A 13,134-nucleotide genomic window follows, 5' to 3' on the forward strand; every position below is an offset into this window, starting at 1 on the left:
ACTCCAAGATGCTCTTTTTATACCCAGTCATGTTAATGACCTATTGCCAATTGACCTAATGAGTTGCAATTTGGTCCTCCAGCTGTTCCTTTTTTGTACCTTTAACTTTTCCAGCCTCTTATTGCCCCTGTCCCAACTTTTTTGAGATGTGTTGCTGTCATGAAATTTCAAATAAGCCAATATTTGGCATGAAATTTCAAAATGTCTCACTTTCGACATTTAATATGTTGTCTATGTTCTATTGTGAATACAATATCAGTTTTTGAAATTTGTAAATTATTGCATTCCATTTTTATTTACAATTTGTACTTTGTCCCAACTTTTTTGGAATCAGGGTTGTAGAAACCAGTGCATCTTTCGTGAATTTCAAGGCCATACAGGTTAAGGCAGTTCATAATAATGGTGCTCACACAAAATATTGACAGTATGTATGAGTATAATTAGGACATGTTCGCTGTGGGGTGTACTTAATTTCCTTTCCAGCTGTTTCAGCATTAACATTACGTTGAGATTTTCAGAAGACTACAAATTTCTGTTGTTATACAAGCTGTACATTGCCTTCTTTAAGTTGTATGTTTCATTTCTAGTGCTGTCCCATGAAAAGATTTAACAGAATATTTGCAAAAATGTGATGGTTGTTCTCACTTTTCCCCCTTGTTACTTTAAGTGATTACATTTATTATTATTATTATTATTATTATTATTATTATTATTATTATTTATTAGTTAATCATATATTTGTTCATTCTACTGTTCTCTATAATTCAAATAGCCTCACTCCTTTTGCGCTTCCCCCTGCCCATATTCTCTGTAGACTCAGGCTCGGTTGATACATCTGTATTCTGTTCATATTCCACTAACTTTGAGCGAGCAATTTCATATGTTGCTGTACAAATCAGTGGCAATTAGTTTCATTCAGAACAAAATTAAAGGTGGAAAATGAGTTCTTGCATGGTTTTTAACACAATTTCATTTTTTTGTATCGAACCGTAGAGCAACTCCCCTTGATCAGTTTTCTGCCAGCCCCATTAAAAATTTGAAGAAAACAAACAAACAAAAAAAACTTGCCTTGGGAGGCAACAAGGGGGTTGTACACATCAAACAAACACTAGGGGCACAGGCTGTGCACCAAAACATAACAAACCACTTCCAGCCAATCAACAACATGGTCAGGGGAGGGGGTGGGGGTTAATGAGTGTGCACATATTGGTGGGGGCAGTGAGCAAAGTTGATTTATGCCGCTTTTCCACTACAAACGCGGCTGAGCCGTGCCGTGCCGAGTCGAGCTGAGTCGGGCTGAGCGGGGCTGTTGGGGTTGCATTTCGACTACAACCGCGCTGAACCGTGCTGGCTGGAAGTGGGTGGACACATTGGGTGGAGTTAGCGAAAGTGGGTGGACGTCATGTGATGTCGTTAAGCAGCGCAAACAGTGACATCAGTGACAGTGGCGGAACAAGTCAGAGCCGGGCCGGGGGCGGGGCAAATGACCGGGCCCTTTATTAAAGCTTATCATAACATCATTTTAGGCTACAAAATGTCCGCAACTGCGGTGTTTACCAATTTCAACACTACCGGGTGCAACTATGTTATTTAGTACATCAAGTCCTTCAAACGAACATGTAACTCAGAAACAAAAAACATTAGGATACTGTACATGGCTCATAATAAAACATCAATAGCCTATACTGCGCACATTATTTGAAGGGCATACGAATGAGCGCTCAGAGGTTGCAACGGTGACAGGAAGAGTCAGAAATAAAAGGAGTGCGGTGCAAACCTCACTGAATGCACTGTGTTTACCAATTTCAACACTACGGGGTGCAACTATGTTATTTTGTACATTAAGTCCTTCAAACGAACATGTAACTCAGAAACAAAAAAAACATTCGGCGACATACTGTACATGGCTCATGATAAAACATCAATAGCCTACTGCGCGCATTATTTGAAGGGCATACGACGAGCCTTGCGCTCCGCGAACTCGTCCACGATGCTCTGTATGTCACTGATTCAGTGAGCTTTTAAGCGGTAGTCTCACGACCCGAATAGTAAACAATAAACATGGAGGACATGGAGTCGTTAGTGTTGCTGGTCTTGGTGCTGTGGCTTGTTGTCACCGACAACGCGGACAGATACTGGCAAGAGCGTATAGATGAGGCGAGGCACATAAGGCTTCAGAAATTCTCGTAATTCATAATTATTCTCCTTCCGGGTTTGCGGTGTTTACAGATCCCAGCACGCTCGCGGGGCGTGTGTGGGCATGTGAGGACACTCCTCCTCACCAATCAGTGCACAGGGGAGTGTCTGCTCACGCCCCCAGCCTCAGTCGGCACGGTTTGGCTCGCTTCAGCCCTACTCCAAAACGGTGCGAGTTTTAGGGGCTAAGCAGGGCTGAAACGAGCTGAGTCGTGCTGGTTTTTGGTAGTCGAAACGCGAGCCGTGTCGGGCTGAAGTGAGCTGAAGCGAGCTGAAGTGAGCTGAAAAAGGGTAGTGGAAAAGGGCCATTAGTTGCTGGAATTTGAGAGTACCGTTTCGTATAGCATTTTAGGTATTTACATGGAATGTCAACGGAAGTGATAATGCAGGAACTCATAGTGCACCTTTAAACAAAATCTACAATGAACTCATCTTGTAAGATAATATAATACAAAATACACATGGGCACATTACCAGCTTTTCTCTTCACGGTCACTTCGTGTGTCACCCAGTCAGTGCAAGGGTCCTTTTGCTTTATGGCTGCCCTTGTCAAGTTCATCTTTGCTGGTGGCCAATAGCATTCATCCTCCTCAGGCCCAGTAAACAATTTGGTTGCTATAACTGCCAGTCCGTGATTTGAAAACTCCACTACAGCGAAAGGTAACATGCTTAAAAAAAAACAAATACACATATAAATAAAAAATAAACAGCACTTTAGTGCAAGAGTGGCAATGCCACGTATCCAGTCTTGAATGGCAACAAAGCCATTTTTGTTTTCAACTCATCCACAGGTAATAGCTGCAAGTGCTCAGATAAATTGCAAACAAAAAGAATTCCAAGACGTGAGGAGTCCTTTTGGTTAACAGTAAAAAAAAGATAGTTATTGCCAAAGCCTAGCATCTATACTCGTATTATTATGCAGAATGATTTTACCAACTTTTTGTTCAGCCACACACGTGCTTGTCCAGACGCTCTTCTAACCAGGGATGAGAGTGGGTGGTCACCAAAAAAGCAGAAAACAAGATGGCGCCCGAAGCTTCGTCTCGCTTTGAGTAAAGCCGATATGAAAGAGAAACGTATTTTTGAAGCGCGGCGACGATGAACATGTGCTTTCGATAAAATAGAACAGATGAGGGTACTTTTGTAAGAACTGTTATGATTGGCTTTTGTTCTCTCTCACACTCTTGTAAGAACTGTTATGATTGGCTTGTTCCCTCTCACACTCTTGTAACAACTGTTATGATTGGCTTTTGTTCTCTGTTAAAGTGTGAGAGAGAACAAGCCAATCATAACAGTTGTTTTCTTTTAGGTTATAGCAAACTTTATCTGTTATGCTCTAAAATTGAGAAATTTTATTTTTAATTGTAATTAATTTCGTGATTTTTTTAAAGATTATTTTATTACATCTCAACTGGTAGGTATGAGAGTAAAATTCTTTGTGTTTTTGAATTGAATTGAATTGGAGTTGAATTGGAGCCTTGCTGGAACCCACTTATAGCCCATCTAGTTTAGCCCATCTACTACCCACCTATTACCCATGTGGGCTCCAACAACAAAGCCCACTTATTGCCCATGCTTAATTTAGCCTATTTAATGCCCACCCATTGCCCATGTGGGGCCCAACAACAAAGCCCACTTATTGCCCATGCTTAATTTAGCCCATTTAATGCCCACCCATTGCCCATGTGGGGCCCAACAACAAAGCCCATTCGAAGCCCATGCCCAGCCAAAGCCCACCTAGCCCAAATGAGGCCCATGTGGGCCCCAACTGTATGTGTTTGCAGGGGTGATTCTGCGATGGACGGATGTAAATGCAAACGAACGCGGACGTGACAGATATGGATGAGATACAAAACAAGCTTTGATAAAGTGGAACTAGATGACAAGTTTTGCAGGGCCTTTCATGGAGATTGGCAAAAAGAAAAAAGAAAAAAAAGGAAGGGGTCAAAGTACTCCAAGTTTTGTCTGATGCCCCTTTTGTTTCACATGTCTAAAGCTGAAATGGAAATCAACAGAATAATATGATAATAACTAACGCGCCTCCGACATGTCAGTAAGATGCTCGTAAAGGAATGCACACATTGCCAGGTAGAGATAAAAGAGTAGAGAAAAAATAGAATGTATCTGCATTAATAGATTGGCATTTGAACAACTGTTTAATATGGCTGGAGAGTTGAACAGAGCTTTCCTTAACAGAGGTCCCGCGTACGAGAGAGAGAGAGAGAGAGAGATTGATTTATTTTGATTTCATCCCCTCTGCCTCCGCCCCGCCCACTATTTGGTCAGCGAGACCGAATTCACTTGCGTGACAAGCAAACCGGTGTGCGAGGGAGTGATAAAACTATAGCAACTTACGAGCCAATAGAAACGCGAAAAGCTGTTTACAAGGGGGTGTAGCGTTGCTATAGTTGCTGGACAAACCTCCTGCAGCAGGTATTAAATGGAAATACCGCTCACCCCCGTGAGTGCGCAGGTTTTGACCGAGACGCGCCCGTATTGTACCGGAGACGCGGGAGTGCGCATCAACGCTAACCGCCCAGTCTTTCAATTTCGGCCTCGCAATCAAACAGTTAACGATACTTTATTCTAGGTCTAATAAGGATATAAACGACATATCCTGCCTTTTTGGACGTGTGCCCCAGTTGATTTAAAATCATAAAAACGGGTGAGTTTGACCAACACTTTTAAAAATTAAGTGTTATATATATATATATATATATATATATATATATATATATATATATATATATATATATTTGTGTGCGTGTGTAAAAGTACGATTATTTTTCAAACTTGACACGATTAAACATAAAAGCGATGTCGATGATTTTAATAATCCATAGGTGCAAAAAAAAAAAAATCAAGTTTCAGATCATGCAACCAGTTTTAAATGACTAGATGAAAAAATATCTAAGTAAATATATAGCCGTTGGGGTCTGCCCAAGTTTTGTTCAGAAGGCCATTGTTGTTCATCCAGTGGGTGGGCTGACATTTAACTGTCATTTAAAATCGAAACATTTCATACTCGTTTAACTATGTTTAATTTTAAGTATGTTAGGTCAATTTGGTCTATGGAACTATTAGTGTTGTTGGAAGATTTTCATCTTAAAAGACTCTCAGACAACCTACACACTTATGACAAGGGAAATTCTATGACCTTCAGTCAGCCATGTATTTTTGGGTAGCTTTGAGTGGCTTGATCATAGCCAACTCCTTACTATTATTATATCATATTTTACAGAAAGATACTTTACAACTTCAGGCTTATACTTTTAACTGAACTATTCTGATATATTCCAGTTAATTTTTGCTTCATGCATAATTAAATCTGGTGATGGACTTGATGGGCATGTGAGTGTTTTGTGTGTAGGTCACCACTGGAGAAGTACCTTGAAAGGTAACAGAGGGACATGCTGTCATTGAGCTGTACAGATTCATGGCCCAAGGGCTCAGTGAGGCTGGAGGAAGAAGTAGTCAGTCCTGCTACAAAGGCCAAGGACCAAATCGAAAGCAGTGATTTCAAAATCAGCAGTTCTGACAACCTGGATGATAGCCTGACCAATCTGCAGTGGTTACAAGAGTTCTCTATCCTCAGTGCCAATGGAAGGCAACAAGTGATTTCTACTAACCAACATCAAAGAAACCTCCTTGAGCAACAGATGAGTGGAGAAGCCCCCACATCTCCTCTCGCAGGTGACCTTGCCTCTATAGGCATGCCACTGACCCCTGGTAAGCCCACAGCAACAGCAGTTCCTGCCCTGTGCACTCTTCCCAGCTTGGTTGCACATGGACACTGCCCAGATGAAGTTGACTACAAGACAAACCCTCATGTCAAGCCACCATACTCATATGCCACCCTCATTTGTATGGCTATGCAGGCAAGCAAGAAAAACAAAATCACACTCTCCTGTATCTATAAATGGATCACTGACAACTTCTGTTACTTCCGCCATGCTGACCCCACCTGGCAGGTAAGTTATACTGGTCACTTAGAGTTGAAGATAGTGACCAATTTTTTTCCCCATTTTAGCTGCTTCCTCAAAAATCTAAATGGGGCTAGTGTATCCACAAACTTGAAAGAACTAAATTTGAGTACATTGCTGTAGTATACTACAGTGAGACAGAAGGAGCAATTATAAAAGCTTCCATATTAGACCCTTTGGTTGTTGGATAGAAACAAATCTCTGCTGATCACAATGACTGATGAACCAAGGACCCATACAATGACAGTGGTGTTGAAGCAAAGCATCATTGCTGTATAAACTGATTCTATATGAAAGGAAAGAAATGCAGTTAATTTAGTCATCAGATGTGCTAATTAATTTGGGATTTTTTTGAGAAATAAAAAAGCACTTATTGGTGAATGATTAATTAGCCCTCTAGCTTTCTGAGGATTAGCCAGACATTTCCTCAGTTTTTAGCCACTTTAACCCAAAACATTAAGATATAATGTTTAACTAAGGTCAGAGGGTCAGTGCTACATTTAAATATAACTTATTTGTGATAGCTTTTCAGTTTATGATGGTGCTGATTAAAATAGAGAATGAGCAGATAACTTTTGTAGCGCATGCATTCCCAAAAATTTACTTTTTGCTTTGCTGAAGAGAAACATAATTAAAGAAAACTCTGAATTTCACAAAATGATTAATGAAAGTTGATATTGTGGTTTTGTCTTCTTTCCACATAAATTATTTCAGAATTCCATCCGGCACAATCTCTCACTGAATAAATGCTTCATAAAAGTACCAAGACAGAAGGATGAGCCAGGAAAGGGTGGTTTCTGGAAGATTGATCCGCAATATGCTGAACGTCTCCTGACTGGGGCTTATAAGAAGCGAAAGATTCCTCCAGTACAGATTAACCCAGCTCTTAAAACTCAACTCAGAATGATGTCACAGCCAGTTATGACTGTGCCAACAAATATCCCAGATGTTCTCCATGTTAATGCTGAGTCACAACAGCTCTTAGAGGAATTTGAGGAAGTCACTGGACTTGACCAGAACTGGGATCCTCACCTAGCAGAAACCACTTCATTTAATTGCTGGAGTGCAGTAAAAGGCTGCAAAAGAAAACAGCCATATGACCACCAGGCTGGAGGTGCCAAAGCTCTGTGCTGCTCTAGCTCTCCACTGCTGGCCATGGAGGAACCAATGGGTCTTGGATCCCTTAAGGGTAATTTTGACTGGGATGCTCTGCTAAATTCAGCCCTGAATGGGGATTTGAGCCTGAATGAGGGTGGTCCTCTGAGCCCAGTACCACAAGATCAGGACATCATGGTACATGGCATTCATGTTAGCTCCCCGGAGGCCTCTGTCAGTACTGCAGAGAGTAGCATGCTAATAGAAACACAAAAATACAGTGATGTAGACTTTGACAAGGAGACATTTTTAGCCACAGAATTTTTACAGAGTCCTTGGACAGAGGAAGAAGAGGAGAATCATCCTGATTTTCTTTGTACTTCTACTATTCACATCAATCAACTCTTTGATCTGGGAGATTCACTCAGTGACGATATTGACAGTAAAATTGAATCGCTTCTCTGAAGAGTTCATCATTATCTCTTGAGACAGATAATGTCTGACCAATACCATTGAAATATTATGAGGAGCAGAGAGGCTTAGAGCTGTTTTATTCCAAAGAGTACAAACTTTGGTTTTATATCATTCCTATTTTTATTTTTTCTGTTTATTAGTTTGTATTTTATATATAGTAAGTGATCTACCTAAAAGCCACTGATCAAAAACTGCCACAACAGTGGGTTCTTGTAAAATAAAATTTTCATGACTGGACTATGAAACCATAACTGAAAAAATATATGAAGTACAGAAAGAAACAAATTTAATGGTAAAAATTAAATCCTGTTTTTTTGTGTTTGTTTACAGTTTGTGCTGCTCTAGCTCATTTTATACAAATACTTATTTGTAGCATCTACAAACTACAAGAAATTCCAGTAAATGTCTCCTCTCATCTCATTATCTCTAGCCACTTTATCCTGTTCTACAGGGTCGCAGGCAAGCTGGAGCCTATCCCAGCTGACTACAGGTGAAAGGCGGGGTACACCCTGGACAAGTTGCCAGGTCATCACAGGGCTGACACATGTAAATGTAATGGTTTATTGCAATTGAGGTACCTGCTTGGAAGGAACAAAATAAAATATACAAATAAACATATCCTGCACTGATGTAGTGGACTCCTAGCTATATGAGGTTTCATGTACTGAAAATGTTTTCATTCCCATTACAACAGAAAAGGGTGGATGCAGTCTTTTCAGGTCATATGCTATGAATAAAATTGTACATAAACAAAAATATGTATTGGAATGGCATCCTGAAATGTGATCTTAAAAATCTCTTGATTTAAAAATTCTCACTCATGATTATCTTAGTTTATTTTGATTAACATAGCATGCTAATCAATTATTTTCACTGGTAAATCTAATCTTTTTATATTAGACTATACCTTCAGTTATAGTATAAAATTTTTACACATATTACATTATTGAGTCTCTACAATATATTACACTGAAGAGCAATGATGAGTTGGTCAAATTTTATTTCCTGAGTACTGTTTAATTCTTTATTTTTAAAAAATGTGTAATTCAGCTACAGATACTTGTACCTATACTGTTTAATGTGCCAAGTATAATAACTGGCAAAGAAATTGTCTGATGTATTATTCTGCTTCACAAATATGCATTCTGGGTTCTAATGAAATTTGAATGAAATATTGTTATTCTCCTTCAGTATATTATAATTAAATAGCAATATAACTTGACACTTTTAGTGATAATAATTATATATTGGCTTGTGCTGGTTAAGAGTATTTCAGTCAGTCTCATTTTGAAGGGGAGTCTTAGAGTATGCTTAGAGTATGGTGTGTGTGTGTGTGTGTGTATGTATGTATGTATTTTGTTCAGACAAGTTTTCACATCCGCTGTTGTTACAGGCCTTCATCCCTTTAGTGGAGCCATAGGGAGACTGATCTGGATAAGTGTTCCACTCCCTTATATATCATTGGTTGAACCGTGTACTGGCTACTACCACCACTTGTTTCGTGAGTGAGCATGATTAGCTTACATATGTATTCAATAGCATTTAGTATCTAATAAAACGTTATTTTTATCATAATTGAATGCCATAGTGTTAGTGCACATCCCTTTGTACACTGAAGGTGACCCAAAAACATTCCCCCCTTTCCCTAGGATATTCAAAGACAAAGCAGAACTGAAGTCAAAATGCATTTCTTCTGCTACATTTTTAGTGTAACAGCACTCAGTGATTTTGCTGTTGATAAATGGGGCAGATGGTGTGAGGATTATTGTTAGTTTTATCATTAATGATTAAGATGTTAATGTATGTTAATGTATCAAAGATTACATTAACACTGTAAAAATGTTCATTTAACATTTAATGTTTTAGCTGTTATATGCTTTACCAACCTATTTGCAAATGACAGGTTACTTCTGGAATAACCAGACCATGCTAGAAGAGTCTTTCCAGGTGGAATGCATGGTTGGTAATGACAATGTTGAGGCTTGGTTAAATGAGAGGCCAGAGTAACCTGATGCAAGCAGTGAGTCCATTACTGCTGAAGGCTGCTTGTAAGGAGAGCTCACTGATGAAATGTTAACCATAGCACTTTTTCAGCTAGTCCAAAATTATTTAGAACCAAAGCTGCATAGTACCTTTACACCATTTTAAAATGTCTGTCTGAAAAAGGGAGAAAACATTTAGACATCCTGTGCTGTGATGTAATTCAGGAGCATCACACATATTGACAGGTAAGATGAAATGGTCAGGTAGTAAGACTTTGGGTCAAACACAACTTTGTATCAGAGCTAGTATCAAGCTGTGATTTCAGGACAGATTTTCCACTGTTGCCCCTACAACTCCAATGCTATTCCTAGAGCTATGCACTAAAAGTGGAAAGAACAGTGACCACTGGTTCAGCAATCATCTCCAAGCTCAACTTACCCCCTTTTTCCAGAAAATAAATGCTGAAAAGGAGGAAAACTGGACAAGAGAGGTAGAAAACATCTTTTTTTTTTTCAGCACATGCCCCTCACATAACGGCCTGTCTCCTGGGTAACTGTGGGTGCCATTGTCGTGAGGACTTGATGCAAAATGGGAGAGGGCCCATAACAGTTCCTGCAAAGCACAGAAAAATAAAGAGCCTGGTGTTACTCAGGATTTATCACAGTGATTGTGCAGAGTTTTTAAATGACAATTATCCAGCCAAAGTGATCTGCTAAAACATCAAGGCACATACAAGAGTGAATTCATAGGACACAGGACAAACTTTGGGTTTCTTCTTCAGTTAGATAAGATACTTTTCTCAATGTTATGATGGCAGTGAAAGAAAAATTATTTGCGTATCTGCAGTCTTCTGATTGAACATCCATGCTCCATGACGTTTATAACAGATGACATTAATGCCCTGATTATATAACTAGGCTTTAACTGGTAAACTGTAACAAAATTCTATACTATAGTGTGTACAAAATGCTATGTTGTACAGCTGAGGAAATAAATGTGCTGCCGCAGTTCAAATTAGTAAAAGATGAGCACTGGGATTATACACAGTCTCACTGTGTCCTCTAAACAGATTATTCATAGTAGTTTCTTCAAATTGTTCCAAGCATTGTCCTTATATTCCCAATAAGCAAAAAATGTTTAAGTAAAAGATAATATCTTCACCTTACAGACACAGATGCATACGAAAGGTGGACGCCACACAAGAGCTGTCATTGTATGCAGAGTTGCTGGTGGTGGGTTTATGGTGTGTGTGTGTGTGTGTGTGTGTGTGTGTGTGTGTGTGTGTGTGTGTGTTCTCTGAGCCATTGCCTCTTTGTGGGTGAGACACTAGTATCAGGGTAATCTGACATCCATCACCAACTTAGTGGGCAATACACACAGTGAGCAAGTGCAGAAAGAACAATGCCGAGTGAAACTGTGGGAGGCCTCTTATTCATTACACAAAGCTGTGACTCTCTTTTGTAGGTGTTTGGGAAACAGAGGGGGATGAGATGGCAAAAGATTGCCATGACAAAACTGTTTACCACCTTAGCCAGTTAAGAGTCTTGGAGTGATAAGTTGCCATTCTATGTCATTCTATTATTCCTATTAAGTTCTTTATGGAAGTAAATAATCTAAAAGTGAATATATAATACTGCCTGTAGTTTCAGGAGGAACTGGACTACTTGCATCAGGTTCCTAAACTGTGAATAAAAACTGTTTTTTTTTTAGAAGCAGGTGGTGCCATCTGTGAGCAAATAGCACCTGTAAGCACCTCATTTTCATGATCAGACCACACTAGTTGTCAGTAACAACTAAACTGAACAAGGACCAGTTGGAAAAACAGAGAATACAAATGTTGATATGATCATATTTCCCTTAAGGCAAGAAAAATGGTACAGTTATAAGGCCTCTGTGGACAGGTATAGCAGGCCTGAATGATCACATATGATGGCATTGTATTGGAGTGCAAACAATTCAGTGCACAATCTGATTTCCTTATTACATATGTTAGAAGAGGAGCACTCAACTAACACCTGATCTCTGGACTTGGAAGAGAGGGCACAGCAAATTGCCCCTGAGAGTGGAAAGAGGGTGAGAATTGCACAGAGATGCAGAAAAAGAAACACAACAAAGCCCATGGCAGCCAAGTTCAGACCTTGCCTTGTGTAATCCTTCTGGCCATGTCTCTACTTTGCATGGGCAAGTTCAGACTTGCATAGCAATGCTGAGTGGGAGGCAAGCCAAACCCCTTTTTGCACAATGCCCCAATAAATAAATAAATAAATAAATAAATACGTGTGTGTGTGTGTGTGTGTAATCAAAGCTACCCATATTAGGGCCTTTTAGCACTTTATATGAAAGGATGCCCTCCAATAAACAAGCACTTAGACTTCTCCTCACTATAAAAGTTGAAGTTAATTTCTTTTGTTGATCCTGGGATTGAGATGCTGGCCTCTTCTGCCCCTCGGACCTGCTTGATCCATCCTGGTGCCCTGTGTCTGGTCGGAGTTTTATCGCACAGCTCCTGTGAAGGATGGCCCTATGAGGACAGTTGAGGGTTACCTGTTAAAACTGTTAATATTATAGTCAGGCTGTCTGTTGTTGCCCAAATGAGGATGGGTTCCCTTTTGAGTCTGGTTCCTCTCGAGGTTTCTTCCTCATGTCGTCTGAGGGAGTTTTTCCTTGCCACCGTTGCCACAGGCTTGCTCATTGGGGATAGATTAGGGATAAAATTAGCTCATGTTTTAAGTTGTTCAAATTCTGTAAAGCTGCTTTGCGACAATGTTTATTGTTAAAAGCGCTATACAAATAAACTTGATTTGATTTGATTTGACTTTATTTCTTTGTTTGTTTCCCAGCAGAGTGAATGCAACAAAATAATGATACTTTACATACCTTATACTCTCCTTTGAATAGGTGTGCAGCTGGGGTGACAAAAATGCCACAAAAAGCCCAAACACTAGATCTGTGGGACCCCCTCACAGCCCAGGCAATGATTTCTCTTCCTAATTCTAAAACAGCAGTCATCATTCTCAGGACTCTAGCCCCTGGGTTGTGACTGACACTCTTCTTAAAGCACTTGACTGGAAAAGACAGAGGATGAAGTGAAACAGAGACTTTTTCTGCACAGATTTCATGCTGTCTTTTCCAGAGATAGTTGTGGACAGCTAGGAAACTCTTTCAGGAGCATTATTTTCCTGTGAGCTTGATTGTAATGTTACTCCTACACTGCTCAGACTGTCAAATCTTGAGAATTTCATGTGCAATGGCATGCAGAGGGGTCATTTGACACCCACTGTGGTGTATGTGATGACCTTAGTTATTATTTTAGTTAATAGGTGAACTAGAGATCCATGAAATTTATGATGTTTATCAGCCTAACATCACTCTTGTTCCTTCTTATAAAGCAAGGAGTAAAAGT

The 13,134-nt window shown here is 39.7% G+C and overlaps 1 protein-coding gene across 1 annotated transcript; it reads left to right on the forward strand.

Moving 5' to 3' along the window:
• The first annotated feature begins 5,606 nt into the window (after positions 1–5,606).
• On the forward strand, positions 5,607–7,739 carry foxj1a (forkhead box J1a). Its single transcript, XM_060902561.1, has 2 exons — positions 5,607–6,167; positions 6,894–7,739. The coding sequence occupies exons 1-2, from the start codon at positions 5,607–5,609 to the stop codon at positions 7,737–7,739; spliced, it is 1,407 nt and encodes a 468-aa protein (XP_060758544.1).
• The last annotated feature ends 5,395 nt before the right edge of the window (positions 7,740–13,134 follow it).

The sequence above is a fragment of the Neoarius graeffei genome, chromosome 20, assembly GCF_027579695.1.
Source record: "Neoarius graeffei isolate fNeoGra1 chromosome 20, fNeoGra1.pri, whole genome shotgun sequence".
Taxonomy (NCBI): Eukaryota; Metazoa; Chordata; class Actinopteri; order Siluriformes; family Ariidae; genus Neoarius; species Neoarius graeffei.

Bases quoted from the DNA above. Each gene is read 5' to 3' on its own strand.
- foxj1a (XM_060902561.1), top strand. From the start codon at position 5,607: ATGCTGTCATTGAGCTGTACAGATTCATGGCCCAAGGGCTCAGTGAGG. The intron at 6,168-6,893 runs GTAAGTTATACT...AAATTATTTCAG, and splicing joins ATGCTGACCCCACCTGGCAG to AATTCCATCCGGCACAATCT.